The 18263-nt window shown below is 43.4% G+C and overlaps 1 protein-coding gene across 1 annotated transcript in view; it reads left to right on the top strand.

The window, feature by feature from the left end:
• LOC146064271 (putative cation-transporting ATPase 13A4) overlaps positions 1-18263 on the top strand; it is a 142484-nt gene that overhangs the window by 79561 nt on the left and 44660 nt on the right. Inside the window, exons 16-20 of the mRNA XM_083177555.1 lie at positions 2752-2908; positions 5550-5667; positions 10733-10857; positions 13396-13565; positions 17751-17876. Coding sequence (XP_083033681.1) covers positions 2752-2908; positions 5550-5667; positions 10733-10857; positions 13396-13565; positions 17751-17876 — 696 coding nt within the window. The remainder of the gene's footprint in view (positions 1-2751; positions 2909-5549; positions 5668-10732; positions 10858-13395; positions 13566-17750; positions 17877-18263) is intronic.

Here is an 18263-nt window from a genome sequence, read left to right as displayed (position 1 = left end):
CAACAAGTTCTGGATGTGAGTAAATGGTACGATATGGTGCCTGATCGTGTAAAAGATACCTTGATAGGAGTAACCCTATACGTCTGAGAGTGAGTGGGGGTACGCCCATCCTTTCGTATTCATATCTTTGGTGAAAGAGGAAAAAGAAACCTTTATAGGTTTTTTATTTTACCTGATTGTGTGAGTGGGGGTACGCTGCCTAATAAAGAGAAGATCTTATTAATACTTCAAGAGTACTAACCACTGAGGGACACTAACCTTCCTATTACTCTATCTTTCATCCTATGTATCATCTGATGAAAATGTATACTGGACTTTTGGACTTTTGAAAAACATCTATTGGACGTTACATTATTCGTTGTTGGAACCCCCCTATTGGGAGAAAACACATTAAAGGGGAAGTACCATTTACTTTTATCACCTACTGTGACACTTTATATTATATATATAGCGCATTGAGTAGCCAGGAGATTCCCAATATTCTTGTTCTTGTCTTGTTGGGGACCACAGGTGTAGGTCCTGAGGGATCTCAGGGCAAATCAAAGCTGCTGTAGCGCAGATTTTCAGTTACAGTCACCAATATTTTATAGCTCCCGGGGACAGTACGGTGACTACGATAACTACACAGGGTTGCCACAGAGACAGTAGGCTTACTACGCTACACTGACAACGTAGCTTAGGCTGCCGCCGTGAAACTACACAAGTACCTAACAATCATATACACATAATAAAAAATATACTATAAACACTATGGAGAAAATGTAATAGGATGAGAGATTTGGTAAGAAATCTCCAGTTTTTTAAAGCGGCAATCCTTTACACTGCAAAACCAGTTTGTTTTTGAAGTGTAAATAATTGCTGCTTTAAAAAAACTGGCGACTTCTTACCAAATCTCTCACTTTCTGATTCTCTCCTATTAAATTTCAAAGATAATATATATTATTAAACAATGAAATAAAATAAAATGGATATGTCCCTTTAAGGTCAGAAGGAGCTGATGTTATGGTGATATACTGTACAACTGACTCATACTGGGTCTTAAATTACTTTTTATCAATCTTTAGAAATCAAGTTGCGGCTATAGTTTATGAGAGTCACTGCTAGTTATATGCTCAATTGCAGCAGATAGGTTAAGTGCATTTAAATTAACATAGTACCTAACGCTAGGCGTTCCCATGGGCGCGACTACCCGCCACCACCCCATGCCCCCACCCGCAATGGTGGTTGCGAGCGCCCAACGAACACTCTGTTCGCCGTGGCCACTCGTACCCTGCGCATGCACATGTGAATTCGCATGCGAGCGTGTAGACCAGAAAAACCCAGTAGCGCACGCAGGGGGGGGGGGGGGGGGGTTCTGAGTACCCAGAAACCCCCCCCCCAGGAGTCTAAGGGCACTGGGTTGAAAGCTGAGGGTCCCCTCTTTCCATGGGTACAAGAATTTTAAAAATCGGCAATCGGGAACCGGAGATATCTGACTTCAAAGCAGTGGTCCCCATCCAAGCCTGTTAATTGCTCTTCCCAGTCAGATATTTCAGTTTCTGTCTGATAGAGTTTTTCTGAGGGTATATTCCAAAAGCTGGGACTCTCCCCCTTTGATGAACACTAGTAGCTTGTCTCTACTGTTCCTAGAACAAGAGATATCAGCCTTCCAGCAGCTGGTTACTGCTACAGCTCCACACACCTGGTATGTAGTTTTATATACTCGTTGGCAGATTGCTCTGCCTCCTGAACTCTGATCCCCTAGTCCCCAACACCATTTGGTAGTTGGGATTCTCTAGTTTTTAATTCCATTAAAATCTAAGAAATCTATTTCTGGGAACTGGAGATATCTGAAGTCAAGCAAGCTGAAAATTATGAATAATAAGCCCACTCCACTATACACCCCTCCTCTGCGTATTAAACATCCTCTACCACCCTGGAAGTTATGTATCAGGGCCCCTTCATTCAGCCCAATGCCCCCTTCTCCCACCCCATCTCCCACCATCTGTGCAGTAAAGGGGTAATTAGTGGAAATTACTGATCCAGGCCCTACATGCTGAGCGGTTGATATAATACCCCCTGCCACCCGCGGGACATCAAAGCTTCCCCCACCCCTACCGCTGGAGGATCGGTAGGTGCCCCAATACATTGCTATGCCCAGGGGTCTACACTGCTGTTGACACCCCTGTATGTATGTATGTATGTATGTATGTATGTATGTAATTATGTATATACATTTGGTCTATCTTTAATACTTTAACTGACCCGGCATATACTGGGTCACCTAAGTGTCCATCTCCATGCTTTGCTCCGCCCCTCTGGAAACCCCCTTCTGAAAATCCTGCGTTTGCCGCTGAAACCCCCATGGTACTGTGACTGCTGGCCATACCCCACTGTGCATATAGTACTGTGACTGCTACCTTAGTAAAAGCAATGCACTACTAACAATCTGGACAATAGTGAATGTTCACAGTTTCACTACTTCCATAGCCAGGAATCTCTGTGTATGGTGATTACTTACCAGAACAATGCAATGAGATAAGACTTTAACGTTTAGTACTTGCTCCGTCTGGTATTTACCAACACAATTCTAATCTGTGTTGTAATCTTTAAAGATTGTAAGTGATTTCTTAAACTAATTTACATACCAAAATAGTTGACTTTATATTAATCGTGTAGAAGTGTTGTATGAGGTTGGCAGGGAGTCACTGATCATTGTAATAGGCTTCGTCTGTGGTATTGTTAGTCTAATATCTTTTTTTTATCATTTAGGTGCCAGTGGAAGGAGTTGTCATTCTGCATCAGTTCCCCTTCTCCTCCACTTTACAGCGTATGTCTGTGATCACTCAGGTTATTGGTGACAGTAACCTGACATTGTTCATGAAAGGAGCACCAGAAATGGTCATCCGTTACTGTAAGCCTGAAACAGGTAAATGTAACGAGCAGGGCCCTCTATCCTCATGTGTTTTTCTAAGAATATGGGTGACATTCTATGGGATGAGAGTTTTTCCCATGTCAGTTTTTCGCCCATTATCGCACTTTTTTCAAATCGCAGTTTTGCCTTGGATTCGCATATTTAATGAGGTGCGTGTTCCGGCAAGAAAAGTGCGATTGAGTGCGATAATGGGCGAATTTTCTGCATGAAAATGTGCGATTTTTAGGCATGAAAATGTGCGAATTTGAGCTTATGTGCGATTTTGGGTTTGTATTAAAAAAAAAAAAAAATTGCGTGGGGTCCCCCCTCCTGAGCATAACCAGCCCCGGGCTTATTGAGCCGGACCTGGTTCCAAAAATACGGGGGACAAAAAGTGTAGGGGTCCCCTGTATTTCTGAAACCAGCCCCGGACTCTTGGACCGGTCCTGGTTCCAAAAATACGGGGGACAAAAAATCTGGGGGTCCCCCCGTATTTTGAAACCAGCACCGGGCTCCAACAGCCCGCAGTGTCATGCCACAGCCGGGGGTCACTTTTTACATAAGGTCCCCCGGCCGTACCATGAGCACCGTGGCTGGTCAGCCTTGGACGGGGTACCTGGAGGAGTGGGGACCCCCCCACTCCTCCAGGTACTGCTCACCTCACCATGGGTCTCCGTTTATTGCATCGTTGATTGCTGAAGTATTTTCCTGACAAAGCTCCTTGATAAAGGTCCGCCACTATATGGACCGAAACGTCGGGGCACTTATGGAATACAAATGTTGTGATCTATTGCTGACTGAAATGAATTGCATATAATAAAAGCCCAAATTGGATTTTATAATCAGTGTGATCTCTGTATTATAAAGGCGAGTGCCTGACATCCCCCCCTGGAGCAGTGGTGGATACCCCTGGACTATATATATATATATATATATATATATATATATATATATATATATATGGAAGGAAGAAATGGGCACTCACCAAGGGCTTAATCAGCAACAAGAATTTATTGTAGGTACATGTGGTACATCCGACGTAACGTGACGTTTCGGTCTAGTATAGACCATCATCAGGAATATGTACAGCAGGTAAGGTCAAGCTCATATTCAGCACAGGCAACCTGGTATCCATCCTCCAGAGAGGATACAATTGTAGAGCCTCACCGGGCCAGTTTATATACCTAAGACCCGGAAGTGATGTCATCACTTCCTGGTTGTACACCACTACACGTAAAAGTAACAAACATAATACATATAAGGAACTCAAAACAATCCCAAATAGTGTATAGGCACCGGAGTGAAATAGAGATAAAACAGCGGGTGCAGAGGACCAGGTAGATAACGCTAGTTCGCTTTATCCGTCCAACCGGAAGTCTCTAATGCGTTCCACTGCGCCGGCGGACATGACGTCTGCGTTCCACCAGCCGCGCGAAGTAGGTTAGGAGTGCAGGAAACCACCGCTTCTCACCGGAAGTATCTCCTGCGTTCCACCAACCTCAGCGGCGGAAGGCGCTGCGTGTCAACTGTATCACGGCAACAGGCCAGAGCGTCTTACGTTATATCCGGCTAGGTTACAGATTAACACTAGCGTACTACCATGGCAACCAATGTCAAGCTACCACTGTGTCCCCCAGGCGACCGCAAAGCAGCCACAAAGGCGGACAGTTATTACTGAATCCAAAGGCGCAAACTTAATTATAATCATGCCGGTGCCATATATAAAAAATTGTAAGGTGTACAGGACATACAAACCAGCCTGGATGAGGATCACTAGTACTGGCAGGTACTAAATAAACATAAAAAAAGACAAAACAAAATATCTACATATATACATATTTATAAATGGCCATATAGGGCCGAATTTTTGTAATTTTATGGATTTTATATAATTTTTATATTTTATATTTTATATGGATATTAATGTTCAGCTATCTAGTCATTATAGATATGCATATAGCTATACCTCCATTATATGTATAGGAGCAATATAACTCAACGAACAACATATACAAAAACATATCAAAAAAGGTGACATGAAAACCTTAACAAAATAAACCAAACAGCCCAGAGACACCAACCCTAGCTTCAAAAAAGCAAAAAAATCCGAACTGAGAAAAATGCAAAAATTAATCATAAAAATGAAAAAACAGGAAAAAGGTAGTGGGTCATTTTATCTCAGAAAGATTGATAATGGATTTGTTTTATTTAGTCCCTTTGGCGCAAGGGTGTCCAGCTCAAAGATCCACTTCGATTCTCTTTTCTTGAGCATAGTGTCCCTATCCCCTCCCCTTATGGGAGGGGAGGGGATAGGTGAAAATATAAGCGATTGAGTGCGGACTCTGTCTTTATATATATATATATATATATATATATATATATATATATATATATACAGTATATATACTGTATATCTAGATGATGCTAAACTGTTTGCTATTTTTCAAATTCAAACCGATTGCACATTGCTAGTAATTCTAATTTTGGCTCTCCTAAATGCTGTATAATAAATCCATTACTTTGGGGGCAAATCACTGACAACGGGATTATAAATGAACCTCTTGCTTTTTTCCCTAACACTGGCAACCAACTTACTGTAGCTTTCCCACATTTTTTCACTTAATTAAGACAGAAACCTTTTATGTTTCTTGATTAGTTCCACATGGTTTTTCCAAGGAGCTTGAGTTCTACACAAAGCAAGGTTTCCGAGTTATTGGATTGGCATATCGATCACTGCAGGACGATGGACTTCCAAATTCGCTAGACACAGACAGGTAAAAGTTATGTACATTTTTAAACTCCTGATATAAAACAAGCAGTCTCCTGCTGCAGGATGAGTAGACCACAGTCTAAACGCTTGCCTGTTATGTGCTGTTATGTGGTTGAGAGTGTTATTATATTCTGGTCCTATTCTATTAGCTGCACAATGTAAATTTCATGCCAAAAATCCTTCTCAATGACTGTGTGTGGTGACATTAATCTAGCTGTATCTATTGTTACAGTGCAGGGAGGCACCCTACATTAACTCCAGACAAGAGTTGGGCCTTTAAAACCACTTACCTGGTCCAAGGGGGAATCCTAATTGCCCTGCTGCAGTAAAAGTGACAGTGCATACCTCCCAACAGTCCCAATTTTCACGGAATCGTCCTTTTATTTTGGAACTGTCCCATATCCCGTATTCTACCCGCGGTCGGCTGTGTCCCATGGTGGTGGTGGTGGTGGTGGTGGGGATGTAAATTGAGACTCCTCTCTGTCAGTGCTGCTCTGTTTAGCTGTGCGTGCTCCTTTTGCTGCCACTCACCATCACCTCCTGGAAATGGTCCCTTCCTGTCAATCCCTCTGTGCTGAAATGGTCACTGCGAGCTGCATAATATAGGTAATGTGCGGCCTGATTCAGACCTGTTCGCTAGGCTGCGTGTACATGTAATGTGTAAATGCTGCCCGCTGCCCAGCCAAATGCCGCCAGTCAGCCCCTCTTCTGTCTCTCCAGCCAGTCCTCCTTCTTCTGACTCTCCAGCCAGTCCTCCCTCTTCTGACTCTCCAGCCAGTCCTCCCTCTTCTGTCTCTCCAGCCAGTCCTCCCTCTTCTGTCTCACTAGCCAGCCATTTTGTCTGTCTCTACAGCCAACTCTGTTTATGTGGTTCCAGCCAGCTCCCCTTATGTCTCTCTAGCCAACCCCCTTCTGTGTCTCCATCCAAGGCTTTATTCTCATCCCAAGCCAGAACCCTTTCTCTGTCTCATGCAAGCCACCCCCCTTCTGTGTCTACAGCCAGGTCCTATATTTTATTAGAGAGGAGCGCCAAGGCTGAAGATTTGGATTTGGATTTGGATCTGGCTTTGTCAAACAGCGGTGAAATGCTTTGGATTTTTTCCAAAAATGGACAAAAACGCCCAAATCACGTAATTTTTGCATTTTTTTTGTCCCTAGAGTTTTTTTGTCCCTCAATAACATTAATTTACAGCCCTTTCCAGATAATTTTGACCACTTTACAGCTCAAAATGTTGTTTTCATTCAATTTAGACCAAGGTCTGCAGCAAGCTGGCTGGTTATATTACCACACAGAATTTCTGACAGTATCAGCATGGTGTATTGGGGTGCAGTACACACAAAGAATGAATAAAGTAGAGAAATATTGATTAGGATGTTTTTACTTAATTAATTTAATTTGTTTTTAATGCGCAGATTGTATAAAGCTGCGTGGAGGCAGAACAATCACACACCAAACTTCTCACAGTTTACTATGGGTGCAGTACACACAAAGAATGAATAAAGAAGAGAAATATTGATTAGGTTTTTTTTTTTCTTTAATTAATTTAATTTGTTTTTAATATGCAGCTTGTATAATGCTGCTTTGAGGCAGAACAATCACGCACCCACCTTCTGACAGTATATTCTATGGGTGCAGTACACACAAAGAATGAAGAAAGACGAGAAAATTGAATTGGATTTTTAACTTTAATTAATTAAATTTGTTTTTAATGCGCAGCTTGTATAATGCTGCGTGGAGGACAAACAATCACACACCCACCTTCTGACAGTATACTATGGGTGCAGAACACACAAAGAATGAATAAAGAAGAGAAAAATGTATTAGGATTTTTTAACTTTAATTAATTTAATTAGTTTTTAATGCGCAGCTAACAGCTGTGTGAAGGCCGAACAATCACCCACCCACCTTCTGACAGTATACTATGGGTGCAGTACACACAAAGAATGAAGAAAGACGAGAAAACCCCTCTGCACTACACAAACCCCTCTGCTGAGTCTGCACTGACTGCACTGCTACAAACTCCTCTGCACAGCACAAACCCCTCCGCACTGCACAACATCCCTCTAGTCTACAGTGCACAAATCCCTTAAGTCTGCACTGCACAACACCCCTGTGAGTCTCCACAGCACAAGTCCCCTCTGCAGACTGCACTGCACAACACCCCTCTGTCTGTCTGCACTGCACCCCTCTGCACAACACCCCTCTGCACTAATTGAATTGATGTGACAGGCTGACAATGATGACAAGTGATTGATAATTCCACGATGACAGGTGATTGAAGATTCCTCACACTCTGCCTGCACACAGCACCAGTTCTACCCAGGACACAAGCAGAGCTGTGCGCAGCTGGAAGCATGAGGGTGAAATGGCGCCAAATTCTCAGGAAGCCAAGCTTTTATATAGACTCGGCCACTCGCGGGAATCCAACGCCAGATTCCCGCATTCGGCCGCAATCAGGTTTCCGAACAAAGCCGGAAACTTATGCCGGGGACGTTCGGAGCAGTTCGGATTCTGTGGAATCCGAACTGCTCATCTCTATATTCTATGTCTCATTCATGCCCACTTCTGTCTCCCGTCAAGGCCCCTTATGTGTGTTAAGGCAGCACTCTGTTTATGGGCAGGATGCATTAAAGTGTACACAGCGCAACTTTAATGCCATAAACACAAGTTTTTTTTTATAGTTACTAGCATATCAAAACTACAGAACAATAATACTACATAAATAATATTAATAATAGTACAATGCAGGGCTAGATTAAGGTCTGTGGGGGCCCTGGACAACAAACTTATGGGGGCACCTATCAATATAAATGATGTAATGGTGGTTATAAATCTATAAATCTAAAGTATATTTTATCAATCAACATTGTGATTGTGTTAAATTCCTTATGAAAGAAAATGTGACTCTTAATAATTTTGTTAAAATGAAATGACAAACATAAGATTACAAAAGGTAGCTCAAAATATATTAGTAGTTCAATCCTTTCACGTCCAATGGCTAGTCAGGCTCAACAGCCCTAGCGTTAGTAGCAGATCAAGTAGTGAGCCACTTTAAATGAAGAACATTAACACCATTCAACATTCAATGTAGACCTTTTTGGAATATAAAAAAAAGACCAATTAATTTAAACATTTAAATCAGACTGAATTACAAAAACAATTTTGTCATTCAGACTGCAAAAGGTTAATAGAGTTGGTTACCTATTGGAAAATAGTATATAGTGCTGATATAATAATTCACAATAATTCACAATAACCGATTTGTCGAGTGCCACAAAGCTCAAAGTCCGCTGCCAGTCAGTCACACACTGCTGTTACTGCATAGGAAGGAGCTGAGACTGAGTGGAATGGCGCCGCCTCACTCTTAGCTCCTGAACTTCACAAAAATCCCAGCAGCCTTGTGGTGACTGTGAAATCTGATGAGAGACTGACCTTTGCAAGCTTCAGCAGCACCTTGGCAGTTGGTGCTGGCTGCGGCTGTGTAATGCGGAAATCAGAGACACACCCAGCTTATGCTGTTCTCCGATTTCAGTACCAGTGGTGTGCATGAGTCAGGGGGAGAGTGTGGGGGGCCCCTAATGTGTGGCGGCCCTGGGATGATTCCCTCTGTCACCCCTCTTTGGATCCAGGTATCATGTATGGAATGTAAAAATCCTATATGTGTGACTGCTAGTTATAGCCAGTAGCGTAGCCAAGGGCGTAACTACTATAGGTGCAAGGGGTGAAGCTGCTATGGGGCCCAGAGCTGAAGGGGGCCCATCTTTACTTTAGTAATATGTTTTACATACATTTATCACCATCAGCTGCTAAATAGGGGGCCCTTACGACCTTTTGCTATGGGGCCTGTGAATATTTAGTTACACCACTGGGAGTAGCTACTATGTGGCAGACCCCGCAGCTGCTTGGAGGAGCAACGCCAGCAGGGCCTGTGATGACAGAACATGTCTGGCCGCAGCAACTGTGTGCAGGCATGAAGTTGCGCTGCCACTGGCCTTTGCATTAACTGCCTGTCAGTGACACAGACAATCCTACTGTGAAGCTGTACACAGAGCCTATTGGCTACTGTGTACAGTATGGGTGGGCGGGGGCAGGCTGGGATGGTGGGGAAGCACTCACCTGCCGCGGCACTACATTACTGGTCTCTCCGGGTTCTCCCTGCAACTGGGACTGTGACAGGGCCATCAGCCAATCAGAGCACGCGGGCTGGCTCCTAATTGGCTGCCAGCCCTTAAGCCAATCACAGCTCACTGGCTGGCAGCCAATCAGGAGCCGGCCCATGACCTTTGATTGGCTGCAGCACGGTTCCAGACTCACAGGTACACAGTGAAGTGAACGGGAGGAGAGATGCGCGCAATGCACTTCCCTGTCTTTAGTGGAGTAACTGCTGATGCCGCAGTCTCCGCCCGTGTACTGCCTCCCTCCTTTCCTGGCAGCCTACCATGCGCCAACACTGCCTGCACAGCATCCCCTCCTCCCTCTGTCACTTGGTCCAGTCTGGCTTGGCGGGCGCAGTGTCACTACGCATGCTGCTTCTCCGGCTCTTCCCTGGCTTTGTCCAAAAGTTCCTGTCTGAACCACAGAGTCAAACCCCATGGAGTCGAGCAGCACTGCAGAAGCCGCCTGTAGCCCCACCGCTCAGAATTAAGTTGTTCCATAGGTCATCAGAGGTACTGTATTTCAAAATGTTAATTTGGCCCAATTCCACTGACTTCTTTGTATAAAACTCTATTATTGCTCCCATTCATTATTATTATGTCACTCAAGCATGTCTACTGTACAGTACATCTGCCTTATAAGTTCTATGTATGGGGGGATGGGGGGCGGGTCAGCAGCAGTCACACAGCAGAGAACTAAAGTTCCTGCTGTAGTTCATGGACAGCAGACACAGCACGGCAGAATATAAGCTTTTGTATCACCCCCACAACCAATGTTTTGGGGCCACATGAGTCCCTTTGTCAAGGGGGGGCGCCCCAAACTTTTTTGGCAGGGGGGAGCAAAGTTTATAGTTACGCCACTGGGTATAGCTTGCATTTTCTTTAGATTTGAAACTTTCTTTTTACTTTTATAGGGAAATAGTTGAATGTGACCTCACATTTCTAGGTTTACTGATCCTAGAAAATCGACTTAAGACAGAGACAAATTTGGTATTGAAGGAGCTCAATGAAGCAAACATTAGAACTGTGATGGTGACAGGTACTGTATATATTTATTCATACTGTATATTTCATGTAATTAATTATAAGAACTGTAGTTTGGACTGGTTTGGACTGGTAGGAGTTAGAATTAGATTCATGTTATGATTCTAAACAATTATATAAATATACAAATTCATTTAATAATAACTCATTATTAATACATCAAAACTATCAATGAGAGCTTTATTCAGAAATGGATGCAATGCCAATGATGGATGCAGTGAAGTGATTTCTTTCCACTGCACATGTGTCTAGGTTGCACTAGCAACAACCTACACCTACAATGGTCCTGTGATGTTGGACGCAGTCAAGGAGCCCTGTGGGAGGTGACAGGGGAGTGGCAACTAAAATGCAGGCATTTTGGTACCATCCAGGTGCATGTCACTGCTTGTGACTGCAATTCCATACACGGTTACTTCCAGTTACTCCCACACATCTTACATCTGACAGCTATGTGATATAACCATATGGTTACAAGAAGGCAGATTCTCTGCCAAGGTGTGTGCAGTGGTTGCATCTTTGTACATAAGTGGTGGATTTGAGATATATATAAATACAGGTCGAGTATCCCGTATCCGAATATCCGTTATCCGAATTATTCCGAAAACCAGACATTCTAGAAAGTGAAAATTTTTTTTTTTTTTTGCTAAAAACTCACTGGGTACATTTGTAATAGCATCACTGGGGACATGATATGTAACTGGCACTATATATGTGCAAGACAATGATTGCTTGGCATTCAAATTCAGTGCTGAGATAGTACACACATTTTGTTTCACGTTTTGAAACCTTGTTTTTTGAACAAATAAAATATGTTTGTGTGTATTTTATGTGGTAATAAAATATATTTGTGTGTATATTATGTGTTTATATAGCATAAATGCAAGATACTTCAAAATACATCATTGAAATATTAAAATATTCCGAAATACGGAATAATCCGTTATCCAAAATTCTCCTGGTCCCGAGCATTTTGGATAAGGGATACTCAACCTGTACATATCACGGCAGCTGCGACATTGCTGTTTACAGGATCTCATCTGCAATAGCATTTGTGTCCATCTCTGAATCGGGCCCTGAGTTCACCAAAATTTAAATCATTGGAAAAGTGCTAAATAGTTCCTGCTCCTCCTCCTCCCCCTCCTCCCTCCCCCTCCTCCCTCCTTCCTTCCTCCTCCTCCTTCCTCCTCCTCCCTCCTCCTTCCTCCTTCTTCCTCCCTCCTCCTTCTTCTTATTCATGCCCTTAGATCTGCTCATTGTAAAAAATGCATTACTGTTGCTTAATGTTAACTGGGGCCTTCTAAAGTGGCACAATATAAGTGTAGGCACTATAGTGTGGCATGTTATAAACTGTGACATACTGTACAGTAATATGAACTGGTGAACTGGTGACATTGTATGTATTTATGTTTTTTTAAGGTTACTGAAGGCATGTGTTAGGAATAGGGGTATGGCATCATTGGGAAGTGGCGGGATCTCATGGCCTGATTTGCATTTTCAGCATCTGAGGGTCTGGGAGGTGCTGGCTGCCTCCTTGGAGTGCTTTGGCTGCAGAGCTGGCTTCTACACAGTGACAGGAGCCAGGTACGCCACATAATGTTAAGCTGTGTACACATGGTGCAATATATTGCTCAGTGTCCCATTTTAATCAGCGACCAGAGATGGTTGCTGATGAAAAGGAGACTCTGCCGGTAGAGTCGCATGGGGAAATAGCAGGTTGCTGGAGCATGCTCCTGTGACCAGCAACCATTAGGGGCTGAACACGGGAGCGCGCACCTGGTGATCACCCACAGCACATACAAATCACTGGCAATATGGTCGATCAGCGACCATATATCCAGCGATATGTGCTTAAAATTGCCCCATGTGTACAGAGCTTTACAGTGCCTCACCCTTCTCCTGTCACTGAACAGGAGCTGTCATTTTGGTGTTACCCGCACCCACCACACTTTCAGTGTGAGCCAATGCTGTCAGCCCTACATGGTGACATCATATGAACTAGGGCACTACTATAGTTTATAAAATACACAAGGGCACTGCTATGGGGCATAACAATAGCTAAGGCACTACTATAGTACAGTAAATGAACAACTGCTGCGATGAGGTGTCTCTAGAAGCATTGGGACAAGGGCCTCTTCATTATGTTACTGAGGTGGATGATCACACTGATGTTTGCTGGACTGCTGTAGGCCCAGGGAGGCTGCTGCTACTGCTGGTAAAACTGGTCTCCTCTATTTGATTTATGTGCAGGGAGGGAGGTTACACTCGTGCAGCCAGCTGCGGCAATTCAAAGCAAAGCCAATACAGCTTTTTTCTCACTGTTTTGTGCAGAGGATGTGGCCATGCCACCATGATTAGGCCATGCCCTGTAACAGGCCCAGCTAGGCCCTACTTTTTATGACCCTACATACCTTTCCATGATGTTATTACAAGTTACAATGTGCTTTTACTAATGTAGATATCTGTTCATACTGTACTGGTCAAATGGATATTGTCACTGCTTCTACACACTATCATAAATCTCTTCTCGTTATAGGTGATAATCTTCAAACAGCTGTGACAGTAGGGAAAACTTCAGGGATGATTCCTGATAACAGTGACATCATCATGTTGGAGGCCTGTGAACCTGAGAAAGATCTACCTGCATCACTTACTTGGACATCTATATCAGAAAACCAAACCAACGGAAATCTTTCAAAACCAAGGGTATATTTTATACTTGTCTAAAATTCACACATACCTGTAGGTTTTACTACTTCCACAATGCAATACATAATACAATCTGAAAAATAATGACTCGGACAACCATGTAGACATGGAAAAAAAGGTCACAGCCCAATTTATTAAAGCAAAATTAAATTGTAGAAATTAAATCGAGGTGGCGACATGAGCCTCCGCTACAGTACGTAGTAACAGGAAATATTTAGTTTACATGGGGTGGAGTCTCACCCCCTTCACAAGCCATGTTGGGTAGAACCATTTCCCCTTAACTGGCAGAGTGCTGACCCAGGGCCATTTTAGCATATGGGCTTAATGGGCAGCTGCCCAAGGGCCCCCAGATTTAGGGACCTGCGAGCTGGAGCAGATTGGGCTGTTCATGATTTTTTAAAATTATTTTAAAAATAAAAACCCATCATTATTCTATTGCAGTCTGCTCTATTATTCATCCTTAATGTAATGACCGACTCACCTTTCTCAAAGGTAATATGTTAGGCTAACTTGTTGTGCTATAAATTGAGCCACTGAGAATCTCTGCTCTCTGCCCACTGCGCATCGCTTCATGGAATGTACAATTAGGTACACATTGCAATGAATTTAAGAAATGAAAAAGAAAACCTGTCTTTGAGGGTGAGTGGGTGAGATCCAAAAAAACTGCCAAGATGAAACAGTTGCATTACCACGTACCTCAGACCTGATCTAATATAGTTCTGATAAGACCCTCCCTTAATCTAAAGCCCATTGGCTACCTGACCTTTTTAACACCTACCACAAACCAATAACTAAAAACAACCTAACCAGTTGAAACCAGATCATTACAATAAGAAAACAGGGTGCTCATATTTGCTTAAACATAAGCAAGCTTTGTTGTAAGTAGCATAGACAGTATAATTAAATGAAATTAACTTCATTAAATTTGTCTGTACAGATGGAGCAGGCCTCATTTTTGCAGGGGCTGGTGATAGTATACCAGCCCCCGCCAGCGGCTGGCTCTCGCCAGGTGTGCGCACACACGAGATGCTCGGGTGCCCTGTGGCTAAGGAGCTGGCTACGGGTCCCTGCCGCCTCCCCCGGTGCCCCTCACCGCCCCGCTGTTCCCCCTATCCCTGCCCATCTCCCTGAAGTGGAGACGGGCAGGGACCCGCAGCGGCACCATCATGTAAGGGGAAAATGTATCAACTCTGTTGATTTGTTTGTCATGCTCATGTGACAGTGAGGAACTTTCTGGATCCCTCACTGGGGATGCAGCTGTCACTCAAGACTGTGTCGCATGGACAAACTGTTGGACAAACTGGCAGTAAAAGTTCAATGCAAGCTGGTCAGCTGATCAGTTTCTGGGGGAGAAAAACTCTGTCATTGCCAGTCAGAGACAGACTGCTGTTCGCTCCTTCAATGACTGACCCTCCAGAGCCATAATCATACAGCTGTAGACATTAGAGTGGGCATATATGAAGTAGCAGACAAACTCTCAAACCCTCAATAACCTAAAGTGGTTGGCAGCAGGTAGCTGAGTCTGCACAAAGCCGTTCCATTCTACAGGATAGGAGCCTGTCTAGTCGGCTGTGGGCAGGCTTATTGCTGTTGCTGTCACTGATTGCAGGAAGTGAGATCCGCCACCTCCCTCCAATCTCTGCTCCGCCTAACATAGGCGCCGGCGCCACCCACACTGGCGCTGGGGAGCACTGGGAGCTACTGAGGTTGCCAAGAGACCCACTCCATTCCACAAGCTGATGCCACTGATATCATTACCTGCTTCTGTAGTAGTAGTAGTACGTTTATTTATAAGGCGCCACAAAGTGTCCGCAGCGCCGTACATAGCAAACAAAAAACAAATGACAAGGTAACGTACAGGGTGTGTTGAAAAATACAGTATAAATAGGGGTATAGCTGGTTGAAATAAAATCAGCATCAGTTCAGAAGTAATTGTCAAAATTGTCGAGGAGACTGAAGATGAAGTAGAGGAAGGGAAGAACAGGACAGGAGGACAGGTGAGGTAAAGAGGTAGGGTGAGTACGTGAGGAAGGAGGGCCCTACTCATAAGAGTTAACATACTAAAAATAGATGGGTGGACGAACGAAAAACAACAGGATAAGTAGGAACGGAGGGGAACGGAGGCAGGATAGGAGAATCAAAAGAAGTTAGGAGGAGGGATAGGCTAGTCTAAAAAAGTGGGTTTTGAGGGAGCACTTGAAGGAGGTAAGGGAATCAGAAAGCCTGATGGGTGGCGGGAGGTTGTTCCAGTGCAGGGGGGTATCGCGAGAGAAGTCTTGGACACGGGAGTGGGAGGAGGTGATTAGGAGAGAGGTCAGTCGGTGGTCAGCGATGGAGCGAAGAGGACGGGAGGGAGTGTGGATAGAGATCAGTGAAGGGAGGTAAGGAGCGGTGGAGGAGGAGAGAGCCTTGTAGGTGGTGGTGAGGAGTTTAAAGAGAACTCGGAAAGGAATGGGGAGCCAGTGAAGAGATAGACAGAGGGGGGAGGCGGAGGTAGAGCGGCGGGAGAGGAAGATGAGCCTAGCAGCAGCGTTAAGAATGGTTTGGAGAGGTGCGAGGCGGGTAAGAGGTAGCCCAGAGAGAAGGATGTTGCAGTAGTCAAGGCGGGAGATGACAAGAGAGTGAATGAGAATTTTGGTCGCGTCAGTGGAGAGGAATGGTCTGATGCTTATGAGGATTGACAGCAGCTTAGCGCGGCCCACCACTAATTACAGCTCAGGGAAATAGACAGCGCCCAAGTAGAGTGACAAAGGGATTGAAATCCAAATTAGAGTGAAGAACCTTGCATGTACAAGTTTCACAGGCAGTCTGCTTCAAAACGTACAGCCTATATTAAAGCATCTTGACAGCATAGGTTCAGCAACGCTGCAAGAAGGGTGAGAACTGCTTAATTATTATTATTAATTATATCCTCCCTTCATAGGAGATTGGTCAGAATTCAAGGATATAGACCATTCCCTCGTTGCTTTTAAGCTGTTTAGTCTGGAAATAACAGTGCGGAAACAAGTACTTTACACTGGTTTTGTGTGTCCATCAATATCTTGGCTAACAGCTAGAATTAATTCTTTGTTACTTTGTATATAGAAGAGCAGACTTTAAAGAGAACAAGAAAAGGTTGATTGGATTGGATACTTGTTATATGCACATTAGTATCCAAGTCTAATACTTTTCCTCACTTCCATCTAGAGTTTCACGGAAAGGCAAACTAAACAGCATATTTATATCAGCTGAATATACAATGGGCCCCAACGCGCGCCAACTAAAATATTAATACGATGCATTGTATGGGTTTCTACCTTTAACTGGCCAGTTAATTGCTATTATAGAAAATTTAACTTTTTTGTACTGCATGCAAAAGTTTATGTATAGCGTTTTAAGGATAGATTAGAGATATATTTGAGTTGATTGATATCTTTATATTGAAGGTACTATAACAACTGTTATGTTTACTATTTGTAATTTAATACAATTGCTAACATGTACAATACATATACTTACCATAATTGGGTCCTCTAGTCCATATGCTGATGCAGGGATCCTGAAATGAAGAAAAGCAGGGGTTAGAAAAGTAGTGACGGGCATCTGGCTCCGCACTATCATATCAATCAACCATCTACACTGTATAAAGAAATATGTAGGTTTCCTAAGCCGCCTACATTGTAAATTGACTTGGGTGGAGGCACTAGCATACCTATAATCAACTTTTCCAGGATAGGGGAGGGTTACAGGTGCACACGCGTCCCAGTCAGATGGATCACCTCTGCCAGTGGAGACATTCTGGCATTATAGATGTTTCATACCAGAATCCAATATGTGCTGCTGGCAATGATCTGGATGAATGCTATACTGTAGTATTCTTGGTGAAAGCAGTAGAAAGACTTTATGAAAAGGTTGTGTCTCGTAGGATGGATCCTTGGTTTTATAATACTTGAGGAGACTGTTCTAGATAAATTATAGATAGAGACTGATTGTTTGCTATGGGCAATGCCTCCACTTTATATGTATCTCTCAATGGTTTGCTGCATCTCTCCTCAAAGGTCTTGGCCAAGTGCACTGTGGTTTCCACAGAGAAATAGGAATGCTCAAGTTTTACATTTAATAGCATTATTGTTACTAATTGTCTTGATGTCAATATCTAGTGACTTAATTTGTCCTAATAATAGGTATATGTTTTGTTTCCAGCATTCCCATATTGCTGTTGGTAATGGATGGATAAATAACCCCACTATTTTGGGGAACTTTCACTTCGTATTGACTGGAAAGTCCTACCAGATTATAACGGAATACTTTTACAATTTACTACCACAAGTAAGTATAAGACTATGGGCCAGATGCACTAAGCTTAAAAAATTATAAAATACAGTAGTGAGTGATAAACAACCAACCAACCAATCAGTTCCTGCCTGACATTTTTCAAGCACACGTGTGACATGGTAGGGAGGAGCTGATTGGCTGGCTGCTTAAATATGCCACCTTGGGCATCTATGGGGGAAATATATTAAAGTCATATGCTCCTTTAAATATACCTCCTCAAGCAGAATAGTGTGTGACATCTGCAACCTCCTTGCTTCTTGGATCTGACCAGATCTAAAGAAGATGTCATTCACTGCCCTTTACAAAAAAAGATAAGAGAAGTTGGCAGCCCTGGAAAACCTGGCATGAATAACAGGAAGGGAGAGCTTGTCATTGGCCTTG

The sequence above is a fragment of the Crinia signifera genome, chromosome 3, assembly GCF_055691185.1.
Source record: "Crinia signifera chromosome 3, ASM5569118v1, whole genome shotgun sequence".
Taxonomy (NCBI): Eukaryota; Metazoa; Chordata; class Amphibia; order Anura; family Myobatrachidae; genus Crinia; species Crinia signifera.
Note: the sequence above shows the minus strand (reverse complement) of the source record. Positions and strands in the feature narration are given on the sequence as shown.